This window comes from Coregonus clupeaformis, chromosome 7, assembly GCF_020615455.1.
Source record: "Coregonus clupeaformis isolate EN_2021a chromosome 7, ASM2061545v1, whole genome shotgun sequence".
NCBI lineage: Eukaryota > Metazoa > Chordata > Actinopteri > Salmoniformes > Salmonidae > Coregonus > Coregonus clupeaformis.
Genome location: NC_059198.1, coordinates 75324181 through 75348456, shown reverse-complemented (window position 1 = coordinate 75348456; position 24276 = coordinate 75324181). Strand labels below are relative to the sequence as shown.

The window sequence follows — 24276 nt, the reverse complement described above, 5'->3', positions numbered from 1 at the left end:
TACACAGCATTTGATGGGCAGGAGGTATGTTTGTAAATGAATTTAATCAAGCTATGTAGCCTATTGATTCCTTCTTGATGAATAAATAATACGAAAACGTTTTGTTGTTTCTCTGTACAACTGGCAAGGTTGCTAGACTTTAGAAAAGCAAACATTTACTAAATAAACTGAAAAATATACAGTGCATTCGGAGTGTATTCAGACCCCTTGACTTTTTCAACATTTTGTTACGTTACAGCCTTATTCTAAAATGGATTAAGTTGTTTCTTTTTCTCATCAATCTACACACAATACCCTATAATGACAAAGCAAAAACAGTTTTTTTTGTGTGCAAATTTATAAAAAATCTAAAACGGAAATATCACATTTACGTAAGTATTCGGACCCTTTACTCAGTACTTTGTTAAAGCACCGTTGGCAGCGATTACAGCCTCAAGTCTTCTTGGGTGTGACACTACAAGGTTGGCACAACTGTATTTGGATTCCGCTGAAAAACATCCCCACAGCATGATGTTGCCACCACCATGCTTCACCGTAGGGATGGTGCCAGGTTTCCTCCAGACGTGACGCTTGGCATTCAGGCCAAAGAGTTCAATCTTGGTTTCATCAGACCAGAGAATATTGTTTCTCATGGTCTGAGAGTCCTTCAGATGCCTTTTACTCCTGAGTGGCGCAGTGGTCTAAGGCACTGCATCGCAGTGCTAACTGTGCCACTAGAGATCCTGGTTCTAATCCAGGCTCTGTCGCAGCCGGCCGCGACCGGGAGACTCATGGCCGGCGCACAATTGGCCCAGCGTCATCCAGGGTAGGGGAGGGAATGGCCGGCAGGGATGTAGCTCAGTTGATAGAGCATGGCGTTTGCAACGCCAGGGTTGTGGGTTTGATTCCCACGGGGGGCCAGTATAAAAAAAATTATGTATGTTTTCACTAACTGTAAGTCGCTCTGGATAAGAGCGTCTGCTAAATGACTAAAATATAAATGTAGCAAACTCCAAGCGGGCTGTCATATGCCTTTTACTGAGGAGTGGCTTCCATCTGGCCACTCTACCATAAATGCCTGATTGGTGGAGTGCTGCAGTGATGGTTGTCCTTCTGGAAGGTTCTCCCATCTCCACAGAGGAACTCTGGAGATTTTTCAGAGTGACCATCGGGTTCTTGGTCACCTCCCTGACCAAGGCCCTTCTCCCCCGATTGCTCAGTTTGGCCGTGTGACCAACTCTAGGAAGTGTCTTGGTGGTTCCAAACATCTTCCATTTAAGAATGATGGAGGCCACTGTGTTCTTGGGGACCTTCAATGCTGCAGAAATGTTTCGGTACCCTTCCCAAGATCTGTGCCTCAACACAATCTTGTCTCAGAGCACTACGGACAATTCCTTCAACCTCATGGCTTGGTTTTTGCTCTGACATGCACTGTCAATTGAATCAATTGAATTTACCACAGGTGGGCTCCAATCAAGTTGTAGAAATATCTCAAGGATGATCAATGGAAACAGGATGCACCTGAGCTCAATTTCGAGTATCACAGCAAAGGGTCTGAATACTTATGTAAATTAGATATTTCTGTATTTTATTTTGTATAAATTAGCAAACATTTCTAAAAACCTGTTTTCGCTTTGTCGTTATGGGGTATTGTGTGTAGATTGATGAGGGGGAAAAAATTATTTAATCCATTTTAGAAAAGGCTGTAATGTAACAAAATTTGGAAAAAGTCAAGGGTTCGGAATACTTTCCAAATGCACTGTACAAAACCTTGCTGAAAGCATACCCAACTGACAATAAATATAAACTTTTGTAACCAAGACTTAAAAATAACTGATGCTGACACAAGATGGAGGGAAGTTGGAGCTTTACTAACAAAATTACAGTTAACGAAAATGTATGCTTAATCCAGTATAAACAAATGTCTAGAATTGATTATACAAGAGACAAAATTCACAAATGTTACAGCACAAAGGCAGAGTCATGTATTATGTGTAAAACTAATAATGATTCAATAATCCATGCTTTCTGGGAATGCTATAAAGTCAAAAAATTATGGGCGGAGCTAGAAAGTTGGCAGTCAGAAGTATTACAATGTAAACTTATGGGCTGGACGATTCTCTTCTCATCACTCATCTTGAAAAAATGCATACTAAAAACTTGGAAATCAATCAATCCGCCATCCTTAACACAATGGAAAAATGGAATGATTTATTATAGAAATATTGAAATAGCATTGGCAACCGTGAAAAACAAATTGGTACAATTTAAGGCTAAGTGGCAAACAATAATGCAGGCAGTAGGGATGGAGGTGTGAGCATGCAGGTACTAGGGATGGAGGGGTGAACAAGCAGGTCTGGGCAGGGATGAGATGTAGTCATTGTTTGTGTGCTTCTGTAAGTTGTTGTTCATATGTATCTGGAGTGGAACAAAAACTAACAAAAATGACAAATGTAATATTAGAATTCTCTAACCCCCGCCAACCTCACGCACTTTGTGCCCCCTCTAAAATAATGGGTGCATGACGCCCCTGTTGTGTGTGTGTGTGTGTGTGTGTGTGTGTGTGTGTGTGTGTATGTGTGATGCATAAGTCATAGGCTACCCATTATTTAAAAGATCTCCTGTTATTTCTTATGAGTTTTTGGTGGCAACACATTTCTTCTTTTTCCTGAACAAAAGTGTCTTCTGTCTTAATCTCACTACCATAGCCGCGGGAAGTAGTTTGGGGGTGCTGCGATCCTTTTGCCAAGGGGGGATGCAGATAATTTTTTTGCCCACTCTAAAGACATCTATATTGGCCCGTTAATACAGGACTAGTAAAGGCCCAGTGCACTACTTTTGTGAAAACATTTAAACTAAATGTATTTGAGCGTTTAATAGCATTTGTAACTTGAGTCTGATAATTATCTGTACAAAATAGTTAATCTGATAATACTTGTGGAATATAAAAATACTTTGCAAATGCAACTTATTTCTATGTGGAAACTGAAATGGTCTATTCATTCCTTTTCCATTTTAGTAGACGCTCTTATCCAGAGTAATTTACAGTAGTGAGTGCATACATTTTCATACTTTTTCGTACTGGTCCCCTGTGGGAATCCAACCCACAACCCTAGCTATTGCAAACTCCATACTCCACCAACTGAGCCAAATCATCACAAACCATTTAATGTCTCGATGTACTCAATTACTGTATTGTGCATTGTTTTTCTTCATGGTGATGGAAAGTCTACAGGTACAAACCTAGATGACCAGCCTATGTACAATACAGTAATGGACATTTACATTGTGGTTTGCAAGGATGGTAAATTAATACTACACAAAAAGTGGTTGTTTTCCAGGTTATATGATCAAGAAAAATATTTAATTTGATGTGGATGTTTTGTGTCTTTGCCCATAACTTTGCAACTTTTGATGTAAATGTTTGAGGACAGGGTTTTGTTCTTTCTGGATTCTATTAGAATGACAATTGCAGAGAAAGGGACAGGGCAACAACTCTTACAATTCCAACTATTGAATCCTGCAAGATACTGTTCTTAATTATACAACTACCTTTTTTTTGCCAAAGCAGAGATGCTGAAAAAAATTATGGGCCCATGCTACAGATGTCTATATTTAATACCAGTGAAGGCCCAGTGCACTACTTTCAATAAATACATTATTTCCCCCCCAAAAAATAATATACATTTTTTAATTCTGTTTTTTTTAGCACCCCTACTTCCCGCGGCTTTGCTCACTACAAGGTCAAGCATCCTTTGGGGATTCTAACCAGTCAGTAATCGGATCACTGTAAAACCTATTGAACTTAATTTGCCCTGGCAGGCTGCGCGCTGCACGGGATTCCACGGTCAACAACCGGTCGCCAGCTGAAGGCAGACAAGCCAGACGTGAGTTCCACAGCATCCAGCACCTCATAGGCTAATAGCCTACTAATTTAAAGATTTGATAAGACAATAGTAGAACGATGACACAACCGATTCAACTATCATTGACGAGGTGAGGTGAGGTACGGAATAAGGAATTTATTTGGAGCCCTTGACCTAGCCTATATTTTTGTTTTCTTGATAAAATGCCGACCACAAGGGTCATCAAGCAAAAGCCTGTTATTGAAACGAAAACAAGAGTCGTCGAAGAGAAAACAAAACTGGTTGAAACGAAACCAGCATCGATATCTCAACTCAAAGTCACAGCTCCTCGCAAACCGCGGGCGTCGAGCTGTCCGCGATGTATCCATAGTAACCGATGCGAGACCACGAACACCCATCAGCAGGGCAAGTTGTGCGCCCCCAGGTGCGATAGGAGAGCGAGGTCAACCTCCACCGCTCCCAAATCAACACTCTCCTCTTCGAAATCAGCTGTGCTCTGTCAAAAACCAACAGCCACATCTCCAAAATCAACTGTAACTTCTTCAAAGTCTAAAGAAGCAGCTCAGGTGGCGCAGAAAGAAGAACGCACGTCGAGACCCAGGGCACACTATGCCATTCAGAGGTGAGAGGGACAGCAGAAGTACTTTTCCTCCTCAAGGCCCTATGGGTAGTCAACCCTGGTCCTGGAGAGTTGCTGGGTTTCAGTGCTTATAGGCTACTCCTGGCTCCAGCCCTGCTCTGACACACTGGATTCTCAGCTGGGACCTTTGATTAGCTGAATCAATTGTGTTACTCTAGAGCAATGTTGGAATGAAAGCCTGCACACCCAGTCGCTCTCCAGGAGAGTTGGCCACCCATGCCCTATTAGAGGACTTCTATAGCCTACCTCAATATACTCTAGCCCTATCTGTATAATTATATGCAGGTGTGTCGTGTGTTGTGTACAGGTGGCTGGAAATAGCTCGTCTTCAGCTCCAAGCCATCTGGAGCCCGTTGTATAATCCTAGCTACCACCCGCAGGCACGCAGGTGTTGTGTCGAGCTCTGTTCCCTCACCAGATCCTGTTGCCCCTTTATTACATGCTACAAACTGTCATTTAGACATTTGGCATTTGAATTTCAGAGTAGCATAGCTGAAAGCCTGCCAAATTTGATGTAAACTGCCAGACTGGCTTGTCCCCTTGGCATTACATTACATTTTATTTCATTAATTTCTGTTTCTCGGTTTCAGTCACAAAGCGTTCACGGTCATCCCCCCTAACCCCAAGAAAAGAATAGAGATCCAACAAAGTGAGTCCTTTGGCTTTAACTGTGTTTTGTAACACTGTGAGGAGTGTGCTCTTCATCACCATGATCATACTCGTCCTCTAATTGGTTGATTGGGGGGGGTGTGTCTCTGTGATTTGTGTGCAGAGGCGGAGGCGGAGCTGGCTGCTCTGGAGGATCTGAGGCTGAGCAGAGCCATACCCTACGTCTCCATTGACCCCAGCAGTGTTGGTGAGACATAGCTACAGATTATACAACAGATTATAACACCAGATAATGGGATTTAACCATTATACTTGTATGTCCAGTTGTGGCAATACAAAACATCCCCAGAGATTTTTCAACTAACCTGGTATTGGCGATACTATCTTCGTCCTCGATTAGTGGAAAGAGGAGTCTCATAAAATGTCTGTGTCTAGTTGCAGGGGGTCCATTTGAATTTAGAAAATGGTCTGTTATTGAAAGAAATCAATGTTTTGCTCCATGAAGTAATCCAACAATGTGTACACCACCACTGGGGTGGCAGTTAGCCTAGCGGTTAAGAGTGTTGAGCTAGTAACACAAAGGTCGCTGTTTCAAATCCCCGAGCCGACTAGGGGGAAAATCTGTCCACGTGCCCTTGAGCATGATGCTTAATTCTAATTGCTCCTGTAAGTCACTCTGGACAACAGCATCTACTAAAATGTAAATGTATCTTTCAAATCTTCTCTCATTGATTGAGACAGGTGGGTCCACGATGACAGACACCTGTCTCGATCAATGAGAGAAGACTTGAAATAGAGAAGATGGCGGCGTACACATTGTTAGATTACTTCATGGAGCAAAAAATTGATTTATTTTAATAATGGAGCATTTTCTAAATTCAAACAGATCCCCTGCAACTGGACACAGACATTTTATGAGACTCCTGTTTCCAGTGGTGTAATGTACTTAAGTAAAAATACTTTAAAGTACTACTTAAGTAGTTTTTTGGGGGTATCTGCACTTTACTTTACTATTTATATTATTGACAACTTTTACTTTTACTTCACTACATTCCTGAATAAAATAATGTACTTTTAACTCCATACATTTTCATCTATTTCATCTATTTCATCTATCATTGGTCATCTATTACCTCTGATCTAGTGGACTCACTAAACACATGCTTCATTTGTAAATGATGTCTGAGTGTTGGAGACAGCCCTGGGTATCCGTAAATAAATAAAAAAACAAGAAAATGGTGTCTTCTGGTTTGCTTAATATAAGGAATTTGAAATGATTTATACTTTTACTTTTGATACTTAAGTATATTTAAAACCAAATACTTTTAGTGTAGGATTTTACTGGGTGACTTTCACTTTTACTCTAGTCATTTTCTATGAAGGTATCTTTACTTTTACTCAAGTATGACAATTTGGTACTTTTTCCACCACTGCCTGTTTTCACGAATCAAGGTTGAAGATATTATTGCCAATACCAGGTTAGTTGAAAAATCTCTGGTTACATTTTGTATAGCCACACCTGTAACTACCAGTATAATGGTCCAATTTGGGGGAGTTATCACATTATCTGGTGTTACAATCTGTAGCTAGGTGACACACGCACACACACACACGCACACACACACACACACACACACACACACACACACACACACACACAACAAAACATCTCCAAGCACATAGATGTAGTGATAAACAAGGTGAGTCATTGAAGAGTTAAATGTCTGGTTATTAATGAGTCTAATGGGGGTAGTTTGACATGCTCCAACATGCTTCACAGCAACTAGCATACTCTCCCTTGGTGGAGCACTGTCTGAAGACATTACTGTGTCTCTGTCAGTAGATGTATTTTCTGTAGTTCTGTTTATAGCCACAAGGGTGCACCATGGTACAACTATTTGTAATAGCTTAAATGAGACAGGTGGATTCGGTAAAATAGTGTGTGTGTGTATGTGTGTGTGTGTGTGTATGTGTGTGTGTGTGTATGTGTGTGCAGGTGGGTGTCTGAGTCTGGAGGAGGTGCGGCTAAAGCAGCAGCAGGAAATGCAGGCCAGGAGGAGGCAGAGACAGGTGAGACACACACTGAGTGGGAGATATTGTCAGGCTATTGGATGTGATGATAATATAGTGGATCTGTTCATATATATTCTTTATATATTGTTTCAGATGAAGAAATATATGTTTGAGACATCACCAGTGGTGTTGGGATGAAGACTGAGCCACAGAGAGACAGAAAGCTTAAGTTATCATTAAAGTGCAGACGCATCATCATCATGTGAATGATGGTTGTTGCCTGTATGTCTAAGTCCAGCACTGGGATCACACATTGTCTAAGTCCAGCACTGGGATCACACATTGTCTAAGTCCAGCACTGGGATCACACATTGTCTAAGTCCAGCACTGGGATCACACATTGTCTGTCCAGCACTGGGATCACACATTGTCTAAGTCCAGCACTGGGATCACACATTGTCTAAGTCCAGCACTGGGATCACACATTGTCTAAGTCCAGCACTGGGATCACACATTGTCTAAGTCCAGCACTGGGATCACACATTGTCTAAGTCCAGCACTGGGATCACACATTGTCTAAGTCCAGCACTGGGATCACACATTGTCTAAGTCCAGCATTGGGATCACACATTGTCTAAGTCCAGCACTGGGATCACACATTGTCTGTCCAGCACTGGGATCACACATTGTCTGTCCAGCACTGGGATCACACATTGTCTAAGTCCAGCACTGGGATCATTGTCTACGATGTTTCAGTGTCACACTGCATTATTTTACATTTTGTATCAAATAGATATCATGTTAGTTTCATTTAGTAAAAAAAACAATTGTTAAGTAGGTTACAAAAGTTTTACATCCATCCTTCTGTGTTTAGTGAGTATCACAATGAACTGTACAAATGGTTGTTGTTCTCATGTACTGCATGGCTACAGAACATGGTACTGCTCTTCTTTACCCCCATCATCATTCAGGCTTTCTATGTTTATAAAGTAACACATGTGAATAAAACCTTCCTCTGGAATGCTTCTGAGGTTTACTTTGAAATGTCTGTACACCCGCCAGTGGAGGACAGACTACAGCATACAATCACCCTGTCATTCTAACGACGACACAACTCAACCAAATAGAATCCCTCCTCTCCTCCAATAGTGAGGTGTCTTTGGTATACCATGTAACCTACAGAAGATTTGTGGTAGCGCTCGTGGCACACGGGACACAATACATGAGTGGGGCTTAATCATGGCGTGTGTCTGTTTGAGATTGTAATTCATTGGCGAAATTATGATTTATTTTTGTGAACTGTGTGTACAGGGCGTTAAAGGGACTATGGCCCTACTCATCACGTGGTCTTGTTTTCCTGGTCTCTCAAAGCTCCACCTCCTACTTGACTTCCCTGTCAGAAGTTTAGTGTGTTAACATCAATGGTTGACGTTCATCTCTCATGCGTTCTCTAAACTGCCTACTCTGAGAAACCAGACTGAACACACAGAAAACACTGAGAGGAGAGAAACTGCCTTTACAACTACCTAAATAAATACATACTAAAAACAGGGACCTCAAGCTGCTGCTTAATCACACTACGTTTTTAACAATCAGAATCAAAAGTGAAAGTTAACTTTTGTACAAGGTTCGGTCATTCCATAGGAGGGATTGTCACGAGGACAGAATGGCTTCCAGATTCTCTCTCCCAGAGGACGATCTATCCTGTGCTGTGTGCTGTGACATCTTCAAGGATCCGGTCATCCTGTCATGTAGTCACAGCTTCTGTAAAGCCTGTCTGCAGGAATACTGCAGGGGGAAGGCAGGAAAGGAATGTCCAGTTTGCAGGAGAAGATCTTCAAGGGCAGATCCTCCCTGTAACCTGGTCTTAAAGAACCTGTGTGAGGCATTCTTACAGGAGAGGAGTCGGAGAGATTCAGGGGAGTCTGAGGAGCGCTGCAATCTGCACAACGAGACACTCAAGCTCTTCTGTCTGGAGGATAAACAGCCCATCTGTGTGGTGTGCCAGGCCTCCAGAAAACACAAAAACCATGACTGCTGCCCCATAGACGAAGCTGCACAGGACCACAGGGTACAGTAGAACAAAAATAATAATAGGTACACACAGATTGGTTACATTGATAAGAAAAATATATTAATTTAAATGTAGATAGCTCTGCTGTGTAGGAAACTAAAAAGACAGCAATATTAAACAGCAGCCATTGTCTGCACATTAAGTGATAATTAAGAACAACAGTAGCACAGCATTCTAACCTGTATTCACGTCACATTTTAACATGGAAAAGGACGTTCCTATCAATTCCCCTTGATTTATACACTTTGACTCCTCAGTGAAAAAGCAAAGATACAATCTATTTATCTATTTCTCTCTCTCACACACTCTCTCTCACTCACTCACTCAACATCTGCTTATTCCAGGAAGAACTCCAGACTGTCCTAAAGCCCTTACAGAAGAAGCTGAAGGTCTTTAATGAAGTTAAAGAAATCTGTGATGAAACAGCAAAGCATATTAAAGTAAGGATGTTGAATCAATAGCGTTGTGTAGAGTATGTATGATCCAGTGTTAATGTGGATAGTTTACTACCATTCCTCTCAGAGCCGGGCCCAGAGCACAGAGAGACTGATTAGAAAGGAGTTTGAGAAGCTCCACCAGTTTCTACGAGAGGAAGAGGAGGTGAGGATAGCTGTTCTGAGGGAGGAAGAGGAGCAGAAGAGTCAGATGATGAAGGAGAAGATTGAGGAGATGAGCAGAGAGATATCATCACTTTCAGACACAATCAGAACCCTAGTGGGGGAGCTGAGAGCTGAAGACATCTCATTCCTGCAGGTCAGGACTGCTCTCTCTAAGTTTACATTATTGGTATGTGTATTAGTTGACTGATAAATATTGATTGATTGTTTAATTTAATCTTGTCTTCTGTTTTTTCAGAACTATAAGTCCACAGTGGTAAGGTAAGTGATCTGCCTCCTGTCTCTCTCTTCTCTGTGGTTCTGAACCCAACCCTACAGCAACAGCTGTACTGACTCCTGAATGTTCTTCCAGAACCCAGTGCACACTGCCGGATCCACACCTGGTCTCAGGTGCGCTGATAGACGTGGCCAAACACCTGGGAAACCTGCAGTTCAGAGTCTGGGAGAAGATGCAGGGGATTGTGACATACAGTGAGCATGACAGTTTTTCTAGATCACTGAACACTGATCACTAGCCCCGTGTAGCTCAGTTGGTAGAGCATGGCGCTTGCAACGCCAGGGTTGTGGGTTCGATTCCCACGGGGGGCCAGTATGAAAATGTATGTACTCACTAACTGTAAGTTGCTCTGGATAAGAGCGTCTGCTAAATGACTAAAATGTAATGAAACTAATACTATTACCTACTTAGCCAAAACAATAACCTTTTCTACACAACAGTTTGTCATCTCTCATTATCTTCACATTACATGCAAACGCTAAGCACCTTTTTGCAAAACAGTAAACACACACACAGCTAGGAGATCAGAGAGCGCACATCATCAACAACAACAACAAACAACAATCATCAATCAATAAACAATAACACAAATAATACCCTATATCTGTTCTCCCTCCTCAGATCCTGTGATTCTGGACCCCAACACTGCCAACCCAATTCTTATCCTGTCTGAGGATCTGACCAGTGCCATATACAATGAAGAGAGACAGCAGCTTCCTGATAACCCAGAGAGGTTTAATTTCTATAACATGGTATTGGGCTCTGAGGGCTTTAACTCAGGTGCACACAGCTGGGACGTTGAGGTTGGGTTCAACATAGCCCTGGGTGTGATAGCAGAGTCTGTCCAGAGGAAGAAAAAAGTAGAAAGTGGATTCTGGTGTTTAAGCCTTTGGTGTGTAAGCCACTGTGATGCTTATGCTTATGATGTTGGTGGTGATATTAGATATAAAGTAGAGTCCCCACCAAGGCCAGACATCCAGCTCACATTGAGAAAGAAACCCCAGAGGATCAGAGTGCAGCTGGACTGGGACAGAGGAACGCTGTCATTCTCTGACCCTGATAATAACACATGTTTACACACTATTACACACACTTTCACTGAGAGAGTCTTTCCGTACCTTCTCAATGAATGTGCCCTCCAGCCTCTGAGGATATTACCAGGGAAGGCCTCTGTATAGGTGGAACATAACACTTAGAGCCTCTGTATAGGTGGAACAGAACACTTAGAACCTCTGTCTATAACGGTGGAACAGAACACTTAGAACCTCTGTCTATAATGGTGGAACAGAACACTTAGAGCCTCTGTCTATAATGGTGGAACAGAACACTTAGAACCTCTGTCTATATCGGTGGAACAGAACACTTAGAGCCTCTGTCTATAACGGTGGAACAGAACACTTAGAACCTCTGTCTATAATGGTGGAACAGAACACTTAGAACCTCTGTCTATAATGGTGGAACAGAACACTTAGAACCTCTGTCTATATCGGTGGAACAGAACACTTAGAGCCTCTGTCTATAATGGTGGAACAGAACACTTAGAACCTCTGTCTATATCGGTGAAACAGAACACTTAGAACCTCTGTCTATAATGGTGGAACAGAACACTTAGAACCTCTGTCTATATCGGTGGAACAGAACACTTAGAACCTCTGTCTATATCGGTGGAACAGAACAATTAGAGCCTCTGTCTATAACGGTGGAACAGAACACTTAGAACCTCTGTCTATAACGGTGGAACAGAACACTTAGAGCCTCTGTCTATAACGGTGGAACAGAACACTTAGAGCCTCTGTCTATAACGGTGGAACAGAACACTTAGAGACTCTGTCTATAACGGTGGAACAGAACACTTAGAGCCTCTGTCTATAATGGTGGAACAGAACACTTAGAACCTCTGTCTATAATGGTGGAACAGAACACTTAGAACCTCTGTCTATAACGGTGGAACAGAACACTTAGAGCCTCTGTCTATAATGGTGGAACAGAACACTTAGAACCTCTGTCTATATCGGTGAAACAGAACACTTAGAACCTCTGTCTATAATGGTGGAACAGAACACTTAGAACCTCTGTCTATATCGGTGGAACAGAACACTTAGAGCCTCTGTCTATAATGGTGGAACAGAACACTTAGAACCTCTGTCTATATCGGTGAAACAGAACACTTAGAACCTCTGTCTATAATGGTGGAACAGAACACTTAGAACCTCTGTCTATATCGGTGGAACAGAACACTTAGAACCTCTGTCTATATCGGTGGAACAGAACAATTAGAGCCTCTGTCTATAACGGTGGAACAGAACACTTAGAACCTCTGTCTATAACGGTGGAACAGAACAATTAGAGCCTCTGTCTATAACGGTGGAACAGAACAATTAGAACCTCTGTCTATAATGGTGGAACAGAACACTTAGAACCTCTGTCTATATCGGTGGAACAGAACACTTAGAGCCTCTGTCTATAATGGTGGAACAGAACACTTAGAACCTCTGTCTATATCGGTGAAACAGAACACTTAGAACCTCTGTCTATAATGGTGGAACAGAACACTTAGAACCTCAGTCTATATCGGTGGAACAGAACACTTAGAACCTCTGTCTATATCGGTGGAACAGAACAATTAGAGCCTCTGTCTATAACGGTGGAACAGAACAATTAGAGCCTCTGTCTATAACGGTGGAACAGAACACTTAGAACCTCTGTCTATAACGGTGGAACAGAACAATTAGAGCCTCTGTCTATAACGGTGGAACAGAACACTTAGAACCTCTGTCTATAACGGTGGAACAGAACAATTAGAGCCTCTGTCTATAACGGTGGAACAGAACAATTAGAACCTCTGTCTATAATGGTGGAACAGAACAATTAGAGCCTCTGTCTATAACGGTGAAACAGAACACTTAGAGCCTCTGTCTATAATGGTGGAACAGAACACTTAGAACCTCTGTCTATAATGGTGGAACAGAACACTTAGAACCTCTGTCTATATCGGTGGAACAGAACACTTAGAGCCTCTGTCTATAATGGTGGAACAGAACACTTAGAACCTCTGTCTATATCGGTGAAACAGAACACTTAGAACCTCTGTCTATAATGGTGGAACAGAACACTTAGAACCTCTGTCTATATCGGTGGAACAGAACACTTAGAACCTCTGTCTATATCGGTGGAACAGAACAATTAGAGCCTCTGTCTATAACGGTGGAACAGAACACTTAGAACCTCTGTCTATAACGGTGGAACAGAACAATTAGAGCCTCTGTCTATAACGGTGGAACAGAACAATTAGAGCCTCTGTCTATATCGGTGGAACAGAACACTTAGAGCCTCTGTCTATAATGGTGGAACAGAACACTTAGAGCCTCTGTCTATAACGGTGGAACAGAACACTTAGAACCTCTGTCTATAACGGTGGAACAGAACAATTAGAGCCTCTGTCTATAACGGTGGAACAGAACAATTAGAGCCTCTGTCTATAACGGTGGAACAGAACACTTAGAACCTCTGTCTATAACGGTGGAACAGAACACTTAGAACCTCTGTCTATAACGGTGGAACAGAACAATTAGAGCCTCTGTCTATAACGGTGAAACAGAACACTTAGAGCCTCTGTCTATAATGGTGGAACAGAACACTTAGAACCTCTGTCTATAACGGTGGAACAGAACACTTAGAACCTCTGTCTATAACGGTGGAACAGAACACTTAGAGCCTCTGTCTATAACGGTGGAACAGAACACTTAGAGCCTCTGTCTATAATGGTGGAACAGAACACTTAGAACCTCTGTCTATATCGGTGAAACAGAACACTTAGAACCTCTGTCTATAATGGTGGAACAGAACACTTAGAACCTCTGTCTATAATGGTGGAACAGAACACTTAGAACCTCTGTCTATATCGGTGGAACAGAACAATTAGAGCCTCTGTCTATAACGGTGGAACAGAACACTTAGAGCCTCTGTCTATAACGGTGGAACAGAACACTTAGAACCTCTGTCTATAATGGTGGAACAGAACACTTAGAACCTCTGTCTATAATGGTGGAACAGAACACTTAGAACCTCTGTCTATATCGGTGGAACAGAACAATTAGAGCCTCTGTCTATAACGGTGGAACAGAACAATTAGAGCCTCTGTCTATAACGGTGGAACAGAACACTTAGAACCTCTGTCTATATCGGTGAAACAGAACACTTAGAGCCTCTGTCTATAATGGTGGAACAGAACACTTAGAACCTCTGTCTATAACGGTGGAACAGAACACTTAGAACCTCTGTCTATAACGGTGGAACAGAACACTTAGAGCCTCTGTCTATAACGGTGGAACAGAACAATTAGAGCCTCTGTCTATAACGGTGGAACAGAACACTTAGAGCCTCTGTCTATAACGGTGGAACAGAACACTTAGAACCTCTGTCTATAACGGTGGAACAGAACAATTAGAGCCTCTGTCTATAACGGTGGAACAGAACAATTAGAGCCTCTGTCTATAACGGTGGAACAGAACACTTAGAACCTCTGTCTATAACGGTGGAACAGAACACTTAGAACCTCTGTCTATAACGGTGGAACAGAACAATTAGAGCCTCTGTCTATAACGGTGGAACAGAACACTTAGAACCTCTGTCTATAACGGTGGAACAGAACACTTAGAACCTCTGTCTATAACGGTGGAACAGAACACTTAGAACCTCTGTCTATAACGGTGGAACAGAACAATTAGAGCCTCTGTCTATAACGGTGGAACAGAACACTTAGAACCTCTGTCTATAATGGTGGAACAGAACAATTAGAGCCTCTGTCTATAACGGTGGAACAGAACACTTAGAGATGATACTGGCGAAGGTTATTTGTGTTTCTTGTCTCAGTTATGAATTGCTCTAAGCAGAAGGAAGGCAAAGCCTGGGAAGCAATACATTGGATTTTAAGTAGACACATTCATTTTGTTATTTTTGAATGTAGCTGAAGCTATGGTTGTTTTTAAATCCATGAGCCACGAAAAAATTTCTTCAGTTTTCCCCCCTATAAATGACTATAATCTTCTTGAGAATGTTGTACTTTTTTTCAATTTTTACTTGCATTGTTTATTTTCTTTATAATATTGAATTTGATTGGCTGAAAATAATATATAGTTTTATTCTGTTGTAAAATGAATGTTAATAAAAACATATTTGTTGATTAATTACTCCCTTCATCTTTCTGAAATAACTAGGCCAGCTCTAAATAAATACTATATATGCTGTGACCAGTTTATATCAAACATTGACCATTATATACTGTATATATACACTACCAGTCACTATCTTTTACATTGTAGAATAATAGTGAAGACATCAAAACTATGAAATAACACATATGGAATCAAGTAGTAACCAAAAAAGTGTTAAACAAATCAAAATATATTTTATATTTGAGATTCTTCAAATAGCCACCCTTTGCCTTGATGACAGCTTTGCACACTCTTAGCATTCTCTCAACAAGCTTCATGAGGTAGTCACCTGGAATGCATTTCAATTAACAGGTGTGCCTTCTTAAAAGTTAATTTGTGGAATTTCTTTCCTTCTTAATACGTTTGAGCCAATCAGTTGTGTTGTGACAAGGTATGCAGAAGATAGCCCTATTTGGTAAAAGACCAAGTCCATATTATGGCGAAAACAGCTTAAATAAGCAAAGAGTAACAACAGTCCATCATTACTTTAAGACATGAAGGTCAGTCAATATGGAACATTTCAAGAACTTTGAAAGTTTCTTCAAGTGCAGTCGCAAAACCCCCCAAGCACTATGATGAAACTAGCTCTCATTAGGACCCTCACAGGTATGGAAGACCCAGAGTTACCTCTGCTGCAGAGGATAAGTTCATTAGAGTTACCAGCCTCAGAAATTGCAGCCCAAATAAATGCTTCACAGAGTTCAAGTAACAGACACATCTCAACATCAACTGTTCAGAGGAGACCGCGTGAATCAAGCCTTTATGGTCGAATTGCTGCAAAGAAACCACTACTAAAGGACACCAATAAGAAGAAGAGACTTGCTTGGCCCAAGAAACACGAGCAATGGACATTAGACCGGTGGAAATTTGTCCATTGGTCTGGAGTCCAAATTGGAGATTTTTGGTTCCAACCACCGTGTCTTTGTGAGACGCGGTGTGGGTGAACGGATGATCTCTGCATGTGTAGTTCCCACCGTAAAGCATGGAGGAGGAGGTGTTATGGTGTGGGAGTGCTTTGCTGGTGACACTGTCTGTGATTTATTTATTACAGCATTCTGCAGCGATACACCATCCCATCTGGTTTGGGCTTAGTGGGACTATAATTTGTTTTTCAACAGGACAATGACTCAATACACCTCCAGGCTGTGTAAGGGCTATTTTACCAATAAGGAGAGTGATGGAGTGCTGCATCAGATGACCTGGCCTCCACAATCCCCTGACCTCAACCCTATTAAATGGTTTGGGATGAGTCGGACCGCAGTGTGAAGGAAAAGCAGCCAACAAGTGCTCAGCATATGTGGGAACTCCTTCAAGACTGTTGGAAAAGCATTCCAGGTGAAGCTGGTTGAGAGAATGCCAAGAGTGTGCAAAGCTGTCATCAAGGCAAAGGGTGGCTATTTGAACAATCTCAAATATAAAATATATTTTGATTTGTTTAACACTTTTTTGGTTTTACTACATGATTCCATATGTGTTATTTCATAGTTTTGATGTCTTCACTATTATTCTACAATGTAAAAAATAGGAATAATAAAGAAAAACCCTGGAATGAGTAAGTGTGTCCAAATCTTTGACTGGTACTGTATATATATATATTCTTGTAACTGAAGGAATAGGATCATAATTTCTACTTCTGATTCATGTATTTCTCTGCTTCTACCAGTAGAGGGCAGAGTACATTACACATTTACTCTCTCTCTCTCCAGCCACCACACACCCTCATTCACCCTGTCATTCTAATGATGACTCAACCCAAGAGAATCCCTCCTTCCCTCTCATATGCAGCGTTCACGACAATTGGGAACTGGGAACTCAGAAATCTCTGACTTCTGACTTCAGTGCGTTCAAGACATTTGGGACCTCGGAAAAAAACGAGCTCCGACTGGGAAGAATCGTTTAGAATGGTCATCCAACGCGGAATTCCTCTTTCTAGAGCTCCGTTATATTCTAAATTCACAGTTGTCCTGAAAGCACCAATAGTCATCTGTGTTTGATATAGCTGCATCTACTTACATTGTTTCCTCTCACACTTCACTCTAAATATGAAGACACCAACCAGGTTATCACAACCAGGTTAACACAACCAGATACCAACCAGTGGAGGCTGCTGAGGGGAGGACGGCTCATAATAATGGCTGGAATGGAGCGAATGGAATGTCATCAAACCATGTGTTTAATGTATTTGATACCATTCCACCAATTCGGCTCCAGCCATTACCACGAGCCCGTCCTCCCTAATTAAAGTGTCACCAACCTCCTGTGACACCAACCAATGTGGCAGTAGGGATCATGTGTATGTTTTTAACTCTAAATATGAAGACACCATCCAATGTGACAGTAGGGATCATGTGTATGTTTTTAACTCTTAATATGAAGACACCATTCAATGTGACAGTAGGGATCATGTGTATTTTTTTAAACATGCTTTATTTCAACAAGAACAATCAGCATAAAAAAAACGAATGTAGAGTGGCGCATTGGAACAGTGGGGAGTTAAAGGTGAAGGGGTTTGTTCTGCTGGGGGAGGGGATGGTAGGGGTTTGCAGTCTTCAGTCTTCTTCCAGGAAAAGAGTTTGTGCTTGAAATGGTGACAGAGGCCAGTGGAAGAGGAGTAGACGGAGAAAGGGATGAGCGGAAATTTATGCCTCGGTACATTCACCTGCAGTAGACAGGAGGGAGAAAAGAGTGAGCAGATGATTTCTACTAGTGAAGAACATTTATATGTATCTGATCACCATAATAATATTGTACATCTGTGTATGTGTGTATTGTCGTACCGTTCTTGGGCAGGATAGTAACGTTCTCAGAGAGGATTCCTGTATCCAGAGAGAACTGCATGAACTTCTCCTGCAGAGCTGCGCTCACCTCTGGAGTGCGACCTACAACCACAACACTACCAGGTTAACACAACCAGGTTAACACAACACTACCAGGTTAACACAACCAGGTTAACACAACACTACCAGGTTAACACAACCAGGTTAACACAACACAACCAGGTTAACACAACACAACCAGGTTAACACAACACAACCAGGTTAACACAACCAGGTTAACAAAACACAACCAGGTTAACACAACGCAACCAGGTTAACATTACAGGGTTAACACAACCAGGTTAACACAACACAACCAGGTTAACACAACACAACCAGGTTAACACAACACTACCAGGTTAACACAACACAACCAGGTTAACACAACACTACCAGGTTAACACAATCAGGTTAACACAACACAACCAGGTTAGCACAAGCTGGTTAAGACAACCAGGTTAACACAAGCTGGTTAGCACAACCAGGTTAGCACAACACAACCAGGTTAACACAACACTACCAGGTTACCAAAACCAGGTTAACACAACCAGGTTAACACAAGCAGGTTAACACAACACTACCAGGTTACCAAAACCAGGTTAACACAAGCAGGTTAACACAAGCAGGTTAACACAACACTACCAGGTTAACACAACCAGGTTAACACAACACAACCAAGTTAACACAACCAGGTTAGCACAACACAACCAGGTTAACACAACACTACCAGGTTAACACAACACTACCAGGTTAACACAACCAGGTTAACACAACACAACCAGGTTAACACAAGCAGGTTAACACAACACTAGCAGTTTAACAAAACCGGGTTAACACAACACAACCAGGTTAACACAAGACTACCAGGTTAACACAACCAGGTTAACACAAACAGGTTAACATAACACTACCAGGTTAACAGAACACAACCAGGTTAGCACAACCCACCTGTAACATGACCAGAATGAAATCAGAGACCAAACAAAGTGCAATTTTGATTAATGACACAAAAACATGAGAATCTAAAGGTCTTGAACTAATTTCAGACATGCAGACAGCCAGACAGACTTACTGAATAGTTTGTTGAGCACGTCAGTTACTCCGTCTTTGGTCTTGATGGTGTGGATCAGAGCAAAGTCATCATACTGAACAGCTACCACACGCATGTCATTTTCACTGTTCCAACCTGAGAGGGGGAGAAAGAGAGGAGGGAGGTTAGAGACAGTAGTTATGTTGACTGTGTGTGTGTGTGTGTGTGTGTGTGTGTGTGTGTGTGTGTGTGTACTCACGCTGGCTGGTGAAGGTGAAGCGGCCTGGGATGTCAGTCTTCTTGGCCAGATGGGTTGTCTTCCAGCAAGAACCATCAGCGCTGAGACAGAAAGAGTGAAAGAGTAGCATTATTATGAGTGAAATGGACACACACACACACACACGCCCACACACACACACACACACACACACACACACACACACACACACACACACACACACACACACACACACACACACACACACACACACACACACACACACACACACACACACACACACACACACAAAATCACTTCTGCTTGGTGCAGCTGATGTCCAGGTCTCCTCCGGCAGTGGGCAGCATCATGGAAGTGCCCATCTTCATGCCAGCCTTACGGTTCACAAACCACTGGGCGTTGGTGGCAAGGCCCACGACCCACCACTTACCAGCCATCTGGGGAGCAAGAGAATATACACTGCTCAAAAAAGTAAAGGGAACACTTAAACAACACAATGTAACTCCAAGTCAATCACACTTCTGTGAAATCAAACTGTCCACTTAGGAAGCAACACTGATTGACAATACATTTCACATGCTGTTGTGCAAATGGAATAGACAACAGGTGGAAATTATAGGCAATTAGCAAGACACCCCCAATAAAGAAGTGCTTCTGCAGGTGGTGACCACAGACCACTTCTCAGTTCCTATGCTTCCTGGCTGATGTTTTGGTCACTTTTGAATGCTGGCGGTGCTTTCACTCTAGTGGTAGCATGAGACGGAGTCTACAACCCACACAAGTGGCTCAGGTAGTGCAGCTCATCCAGGATGGCACATCAATGTGAGCTGTGGCAAGAAGGTTTGCTGTGTCTGTCAGCGTAGTGTCCAGAGCATGGAGGCGCTACCAGGAGACAGGCCAGTACATCAGGAGACGTGGAGGAGGCCGTAGGAGGGCAACAACCCAGCAGCAGGACCGCTACCTCCGCCTTTGTGCAAGGAGGAGCAGGAGGAGCACTGCCAGAGCCCTGCAAAATGACCTCCAGCAGGCCACAAATGTGCATGTGTCTGCTCAAACGGTCAGAAACAGACTCCATGAGGGTGGTATGAGGGCCCGACGTCCACAGGTGGGGGTTGTGCTTACAGCCCAACACCGTGCAGGACGTTTGGCATTTGCCAGAGAACACCAAGATTGGCAAATTCGCCACTGGCGCCCTGTGCTCTTCACAGATGAAAGCAGGTTCACACTGAGCACATGTGACAGACGTGACAGAGTCTGGAGACGCCGTGGAGAACGTTCTGCTGCCTGCAACATCCTCCAGCATGACCGGTTTGGCGGTGGGTCAGTCATGGTGTGGGGTGGCATTTCTTTGGGGGCCGCACAGCCCTCCATGTGCTCGCCAGAGGTAGCCTGACTGCCATTAGGTACCGAGATGAGATCCTCAGACCCCTTGTGAGACCATATGCTGGTGCGGTTGGCCCTGGGTTCCTCCTAATGCAAGACAATGCTAGACCTCATGTGGCTGGAGTGTGTCAGCAGTTCCTGCAAGAGGAAGGCATTGATGCTATGGACTGGCCCGCCCGTTCCCCAGACCTGAATCCAATTGAGCACATCTGGGACATCATGTCTCGCTCCATCCACCAACGCCACGTTGCACCACAGACTGTCCAGGAGTTGGCGGATGCTTTAGTCCAGGTCTGGGAGGAGATCCCTCAGGAGACCATCCGCCACCTCATCAGGAGCATGCCCAGGCGTTGAAGGGAGGTCATACAGGCACGTGGAGGCCACACACACTACTGAGCCTCATTTTGACTTGTTTTAAGGACATTACATCAAAGTTGGATCAGCCTGTAGTGTGGTTTTCCACTTTAATTTTGAGGGTGACTCCAAATCCAGACCTCCATGGGTTGATACATTTGATTTCCATTGATAATTTTTGTGTGATTTTGTTGTCAGCACATTCAACTACGTAAAGAAAAAATAATTTAATAAGATTAATTCATTCATTCAGATCTAGGATGTGTTGTTTAAGTGTTCCCTTTATTTTTTTGAGCAGTGTAGTTAGAAGGAAAAGAAGAACCACAATTCATTCATTTGCACAATGCAAATGGATTCAATAGTCCTGACAGATTATCCACTGTCCTCTCTCTACTCTGACCCTCCTCAACCCCAGAATCTCTTCTCTCTCTGCACTTCTACTGTGCAGCACTCTTCTCTCAACATTTTGCCTGCTCTCTTTTTTGTTGTTGTAGCCTATCTCATTTGTTCTCTCTCTCTCTCTCTCTCTCTCTCTCTCTCTCTCTCTCTCTCTCTCTCTCTCTCTCTCTCTCTCTCTCTCTCTCTCTCTCTCTCTCTCTCTCTCTCTCTCACCTTCTCCAGGTTGAAGTCTTTCTGAGGCATGACGTCGACGCAGGCGACCAGCGTAGCGCAGAGCAGAACTCCCATTATCTTCAGCATCATGGTTACAGATCGGTGTGTGTGACGGCTCGACTCTCCGGGGTGTGTGTGAGGAGGAAAATTAGTCCTTATATCCTCCAACATTATTATCTTCTCCTCCTCCCTCTCCTCCCCTTCTTCTCTACTCCTCCCCGTTCCTCCCCCCTTGCCTCCAGTTAGTCCCACCCCTCTCCATCCATAAAATATATGCAAATCTCACCCTTACACAACTGCATAAGGAGGGGGTAAGGGTGGGGGGAGAAGTCAATAACGTAAGCAGAATGATTTGCTCCTCTCCTCTCCTCTCCTCTCCTCTCCTCTCCTCTCCTCTCCTCCTCCTTCTCTCCCCTCTCCTTCTCTCTCCTCTCCTTCTCTCCTCTCTCCTCTCTCCTCTCCTTCTCTCCCCTCTCCTCTCCTCTCCTTATCTCCCCTCTCCTCCTCCTTCTCTCTCCTCTCCTCCTCCTTCTCTCTCCTCTCCTTCTCTCTCCCTCTCTCTCCTCTCCTTCTCTCTCCTCTCCTCTCCTCTCCTTCTCTCCTCTCTCCTCTCCTTCTCTCCCCTCTCCTCTCCTCTCCTCCTCCTTCTCTCTCCTCTCCTTATCTCTCCCCTCCTTCTCTCTCCTCTCCTTCTCTCTACTTCTCTCTCCTCTCCTCTCCTCCTGCTTCTCTCTCCTCTCCTTCTCTCTCCTCTCATCTCCTCACCTCTCCTCTCCTCTCCCATACCCTTCAGTGCTGCAACATGTGAGTTGTAAAATTCCTCTGTCAGTCAATACATTTAACAGTCTGCAGGACAGAACATGGGTTCACTGAGGTCATGTACCGCTGAGGGTTGGGATGAATTCCTCCTGAAGGATACATAACTTTGAGGTATGAAGGACACATAACTCCTGGAGGATATATAACTCTGAATGGTACATAACTCCTGGAGGATATAAAACTCTAAATGGTACATAACTCCTGGAGGATATAAAACTCTAAATGGTACATAACTCCTGGAGGATATATAACTCTGAATGGTACATAACTCCTGGAGGATATAAAACTCTAAATGGTACATAACTCCTGGAGGATATATAACTCTGAATGGTACATAACTCCTGGAGGATATATAACTCTAAATGGTACATAACTCCTGGAGGATATATAACTCTAAATGGTACATAACTCCTGGAGGATATATTACTCTGAATGGTACATAACTTTGAGGGATACATAACTTCCCTGAACTCTCTTTGTTCTGAAGGAGGCAGGCAGAGTCTTGTAGGCAGGGAGTCGGTTACATAATACACACACACACACACTCTCTCTCTGGGATGTTTAGAGTGGGGGCTAGTGGTTTGCAGAGTCATACCACAGTTTAGTAAAAATATATATATAATAAAAAACGGACCCCCTCCAGGCTACATCTTGGAGATGAGCGTTATATAAATGTTGTCACCATAGTGAAGACATTGTAGACAATTTATAGGAAAGCACAAACACACACACAAAATAAATTCAATCATTTTAATGTGTCATATTTTGCTGAGCAGTCAGAACTCGGGCTTGGTCGCCCTTTGAATCTTCCTCAACATATTGGCACCCAGTCTGTGAAGGAGAGTTGAGACAAGCTCAGAACAAACACAGAAACAAAGACTCTGACTATACGAACTGAATCAAGTTAGTGAAAAAGACAGAAAAAGCTATGAACATGTCCATACAATTACATGTAAATCTGTTTCTATAGCCTATAGAATTTGGGCTGCGTCTTCAAAATTAGGTAACAGTTGGATAAACTTGTTTACGCAATTCATATAACTGATCGTTTGCAAGTACCTTTCCACATACCCTGTAAGAAGGAGTAAACATGATGTTTTCTTGGTGGGAATGTTTTTCGACTCCATGAAGGCGCCATAAACAGAGGTAAAATTAATGTTATATTGGATATTCGGTGGATATTCTATTTTTACAATCCACACATTTTATCTATATATATATATATATATTTAAAAAAATAGATTTCGTATTTCAATCGTCAATAGCTCTTAAACAAAGCGTGCCATGACTATGAAAATTATATCTGAATCAGGGGAGGATGGAGAAGAAAATAAGGTATGGATTGTTCTGCATCCCCCCCTGATTCAGAATCTGCAATGTTCATAGTCATGGCATGTTTGCTTCAATAGCTAGTTCCGAGAGAAAAATGAATATCCACAGAATATTCAGTATAAAACAAATTTTACCTCGGTGCCTGTTCCACCAATCTGCATCTCTCCCATTCCTCCCTCTACAGATGCAGCTCTGCACCGCATATAAATAAAACCCAGAGAATCCGTCCTCATGTCACCGCTACTTAGCCTACCGTAGAATAAGTATATTGTCTAAGGATTGTAGCCTATCTACATTTTAGTCATTTAGCAGACGCTCTTATGCAGAGCGACTTACAGTTAGTGAGTGCATACATTTTCATACTGGCCCCCCGTGGGAAACGAACCCACAACCCTGGCGTTGCA

General features: G+C 42.7%; 3 protein-coding genes and 1 long non-coding RNA gene across 4 annotated transcripts; 2 read left to right on the top strand and 2 right to left on the bottom strand.

Moving 5' to 3' along the window:
• The first annotated feature begins 3827 nt into the window (after positions 1-3827).
• zgc:194621 (uncharacterized protein LOC795037 homolog) lies at positions 3828-8120 on the top strand. Its single transcript, XM_041880164.2, has 5 exons — positions 3828-4467; positions 5076-5134; positions 5258-5341; positions 7091-7164; positions 7261-8120. The coding sequence occupies exons 1-5, from the start codon at positions 4049-4051 to the stop codon at positions 7303-7305; spliced, it is 681 nt and encodes a 226-aa protein (XP_041736098.1). The 5' UTR covers positions 3828-4048; the 3' UTR covers positions 7306-8120.
• A 408-nt stretch (positions 8121-8528) lies between these two features.
• Positions 8529-15261, top strand: LOC121569312 (E3 ubiquitin-protein ligase TRIM35-like). Its single transcript, XM_041880163.2, has 6 exons — positions 8529-9178; positions 9526-9621; positions 9704-9934; positions 10037-10059; positions 10151-10269; positions 10697-15261. The coding sequence occupies exons 1-6, from the start codon at positions 8774-8776 to the stop codon at positions 11251-11253; spliced, it is 1431 nt and encodes a 476-aa protein (XP_041736097.1). The 5' UTR covers positions 8529-8773; the 3' UTR covers positions 11254-15261.
• A 2435-nt stretch (positions 15262-17696) lies between these two features.
• On the bottom strand, positions 17697-21851 carry LOC121570476 (lipocalin). The gene is made up of 6 exons (XM_041881938.2): positions 21722-21851; positions 19670-19809; positions 19394-19473; positions 19177-19290; positions 18066-18167; positions 17697-17947 (listed from the first exon to the last, which is right to left on the bottom strand). Exons 1-6 carry the CDS (start codon positions 21809-21811, stop codon positions 17928-17930), a joined length of 546 nt encoding a protein of 181 aa, XP_041737872.1. The 5' UTR covers positions 21812-21851; the 3' UTR covers positions 17697-17927.
• Positions 21852-23276: 1425 nt separating this feature from the next.
• Positions 23277-23676, bottom strand: LOC121570753. Its single transcript, XR_006001517.1, has 2 exons — positions 23612-23676; positions 23277-23371 (listed from the first exon to the last, which is right to left on the bottom strand). It is a non-coding gene; the product is annotated as an uncharacterized LOC121570753 (long non-coding RNA).
• Between the last annotated feature and the right edge of the window lie 600 nt (positions 23677-24276).

What these genes read in the sequence shown, in the direction of transcription:
- zgc:194621 (XM_041880164.2), top strand. Translation starts at nt 4,049, where the DNA reads ATGCCGACCACAAGGGTCATCAAGCAAAAGCCTGTTATTGAAACGAAA. An exon ending in GCACACTATGCCATTCAGAG is followed by an intron (nt 4,468 to 5,075) that starts GTGAGAGGGACA and finishes TCTCGGTTTCAG; the next exon opens with TCACAAAGCGTTCACGGTCA. An exon ending in AAGAATAGAGATCCAACAAA is followed by an intron (nt 5,135 to 5,257) that starts GTGAGTCCTTTG and finishes ATTTGTGTGCAG; the next exon opens with AGGCGGAGGCGGAGCTGGCT.
- LOC121569312 (XM_041880163.2), top strand. Translation starts at nt 8,774, where the DNA reads ATGGCTTCCAGATTCTCTCTCCCAGAGGACGATCTATCCTGTGCTGTG. An exon ending in AAGACATCTCATTCCTGCAG is followed by an intron (nt 9,935 to 10,036) that starts GTCAGGACTGCT and finishes CTGTTTTTTCAG; the next exon opens with AACTATAAGTCCACAGTGGT. An exon ending in TATAAGTCCACAGTGGTAAG is followed by an intron (nt 10,060 to 10,150) that starts GTAAGTGATCTG and finishes ATGTTCTTCCAG; the next exon opens with AACCCAGTGCACACTGCCGG.
- LOC121570476 (XM_041881938.2), bottom strand. Translation starts at nt 21,811, where the DNA reads ATGATGCTGAAGATAATGGGAGTTCTGCTCTGCGCTACGCTGGTCGCC. An exon ending in CGTGCTCAACAAACTATTCA is followed by an intron (nt 18,168 to 19,176) that starts GTAAGTCTGTCT and finishes TTGTGGTTGTAG; the next exon opens with GTCGCACTCCAGAGGTGAGC. An exon ending in TACTATCCTGCCCAAGAACG is followed by an intron (nt 17,948 to 18,065) that starts GTACGACAATAC and finishes TGTCTACTGCAG; the next exon opens with GTGAATGTACCGAGGCATAA.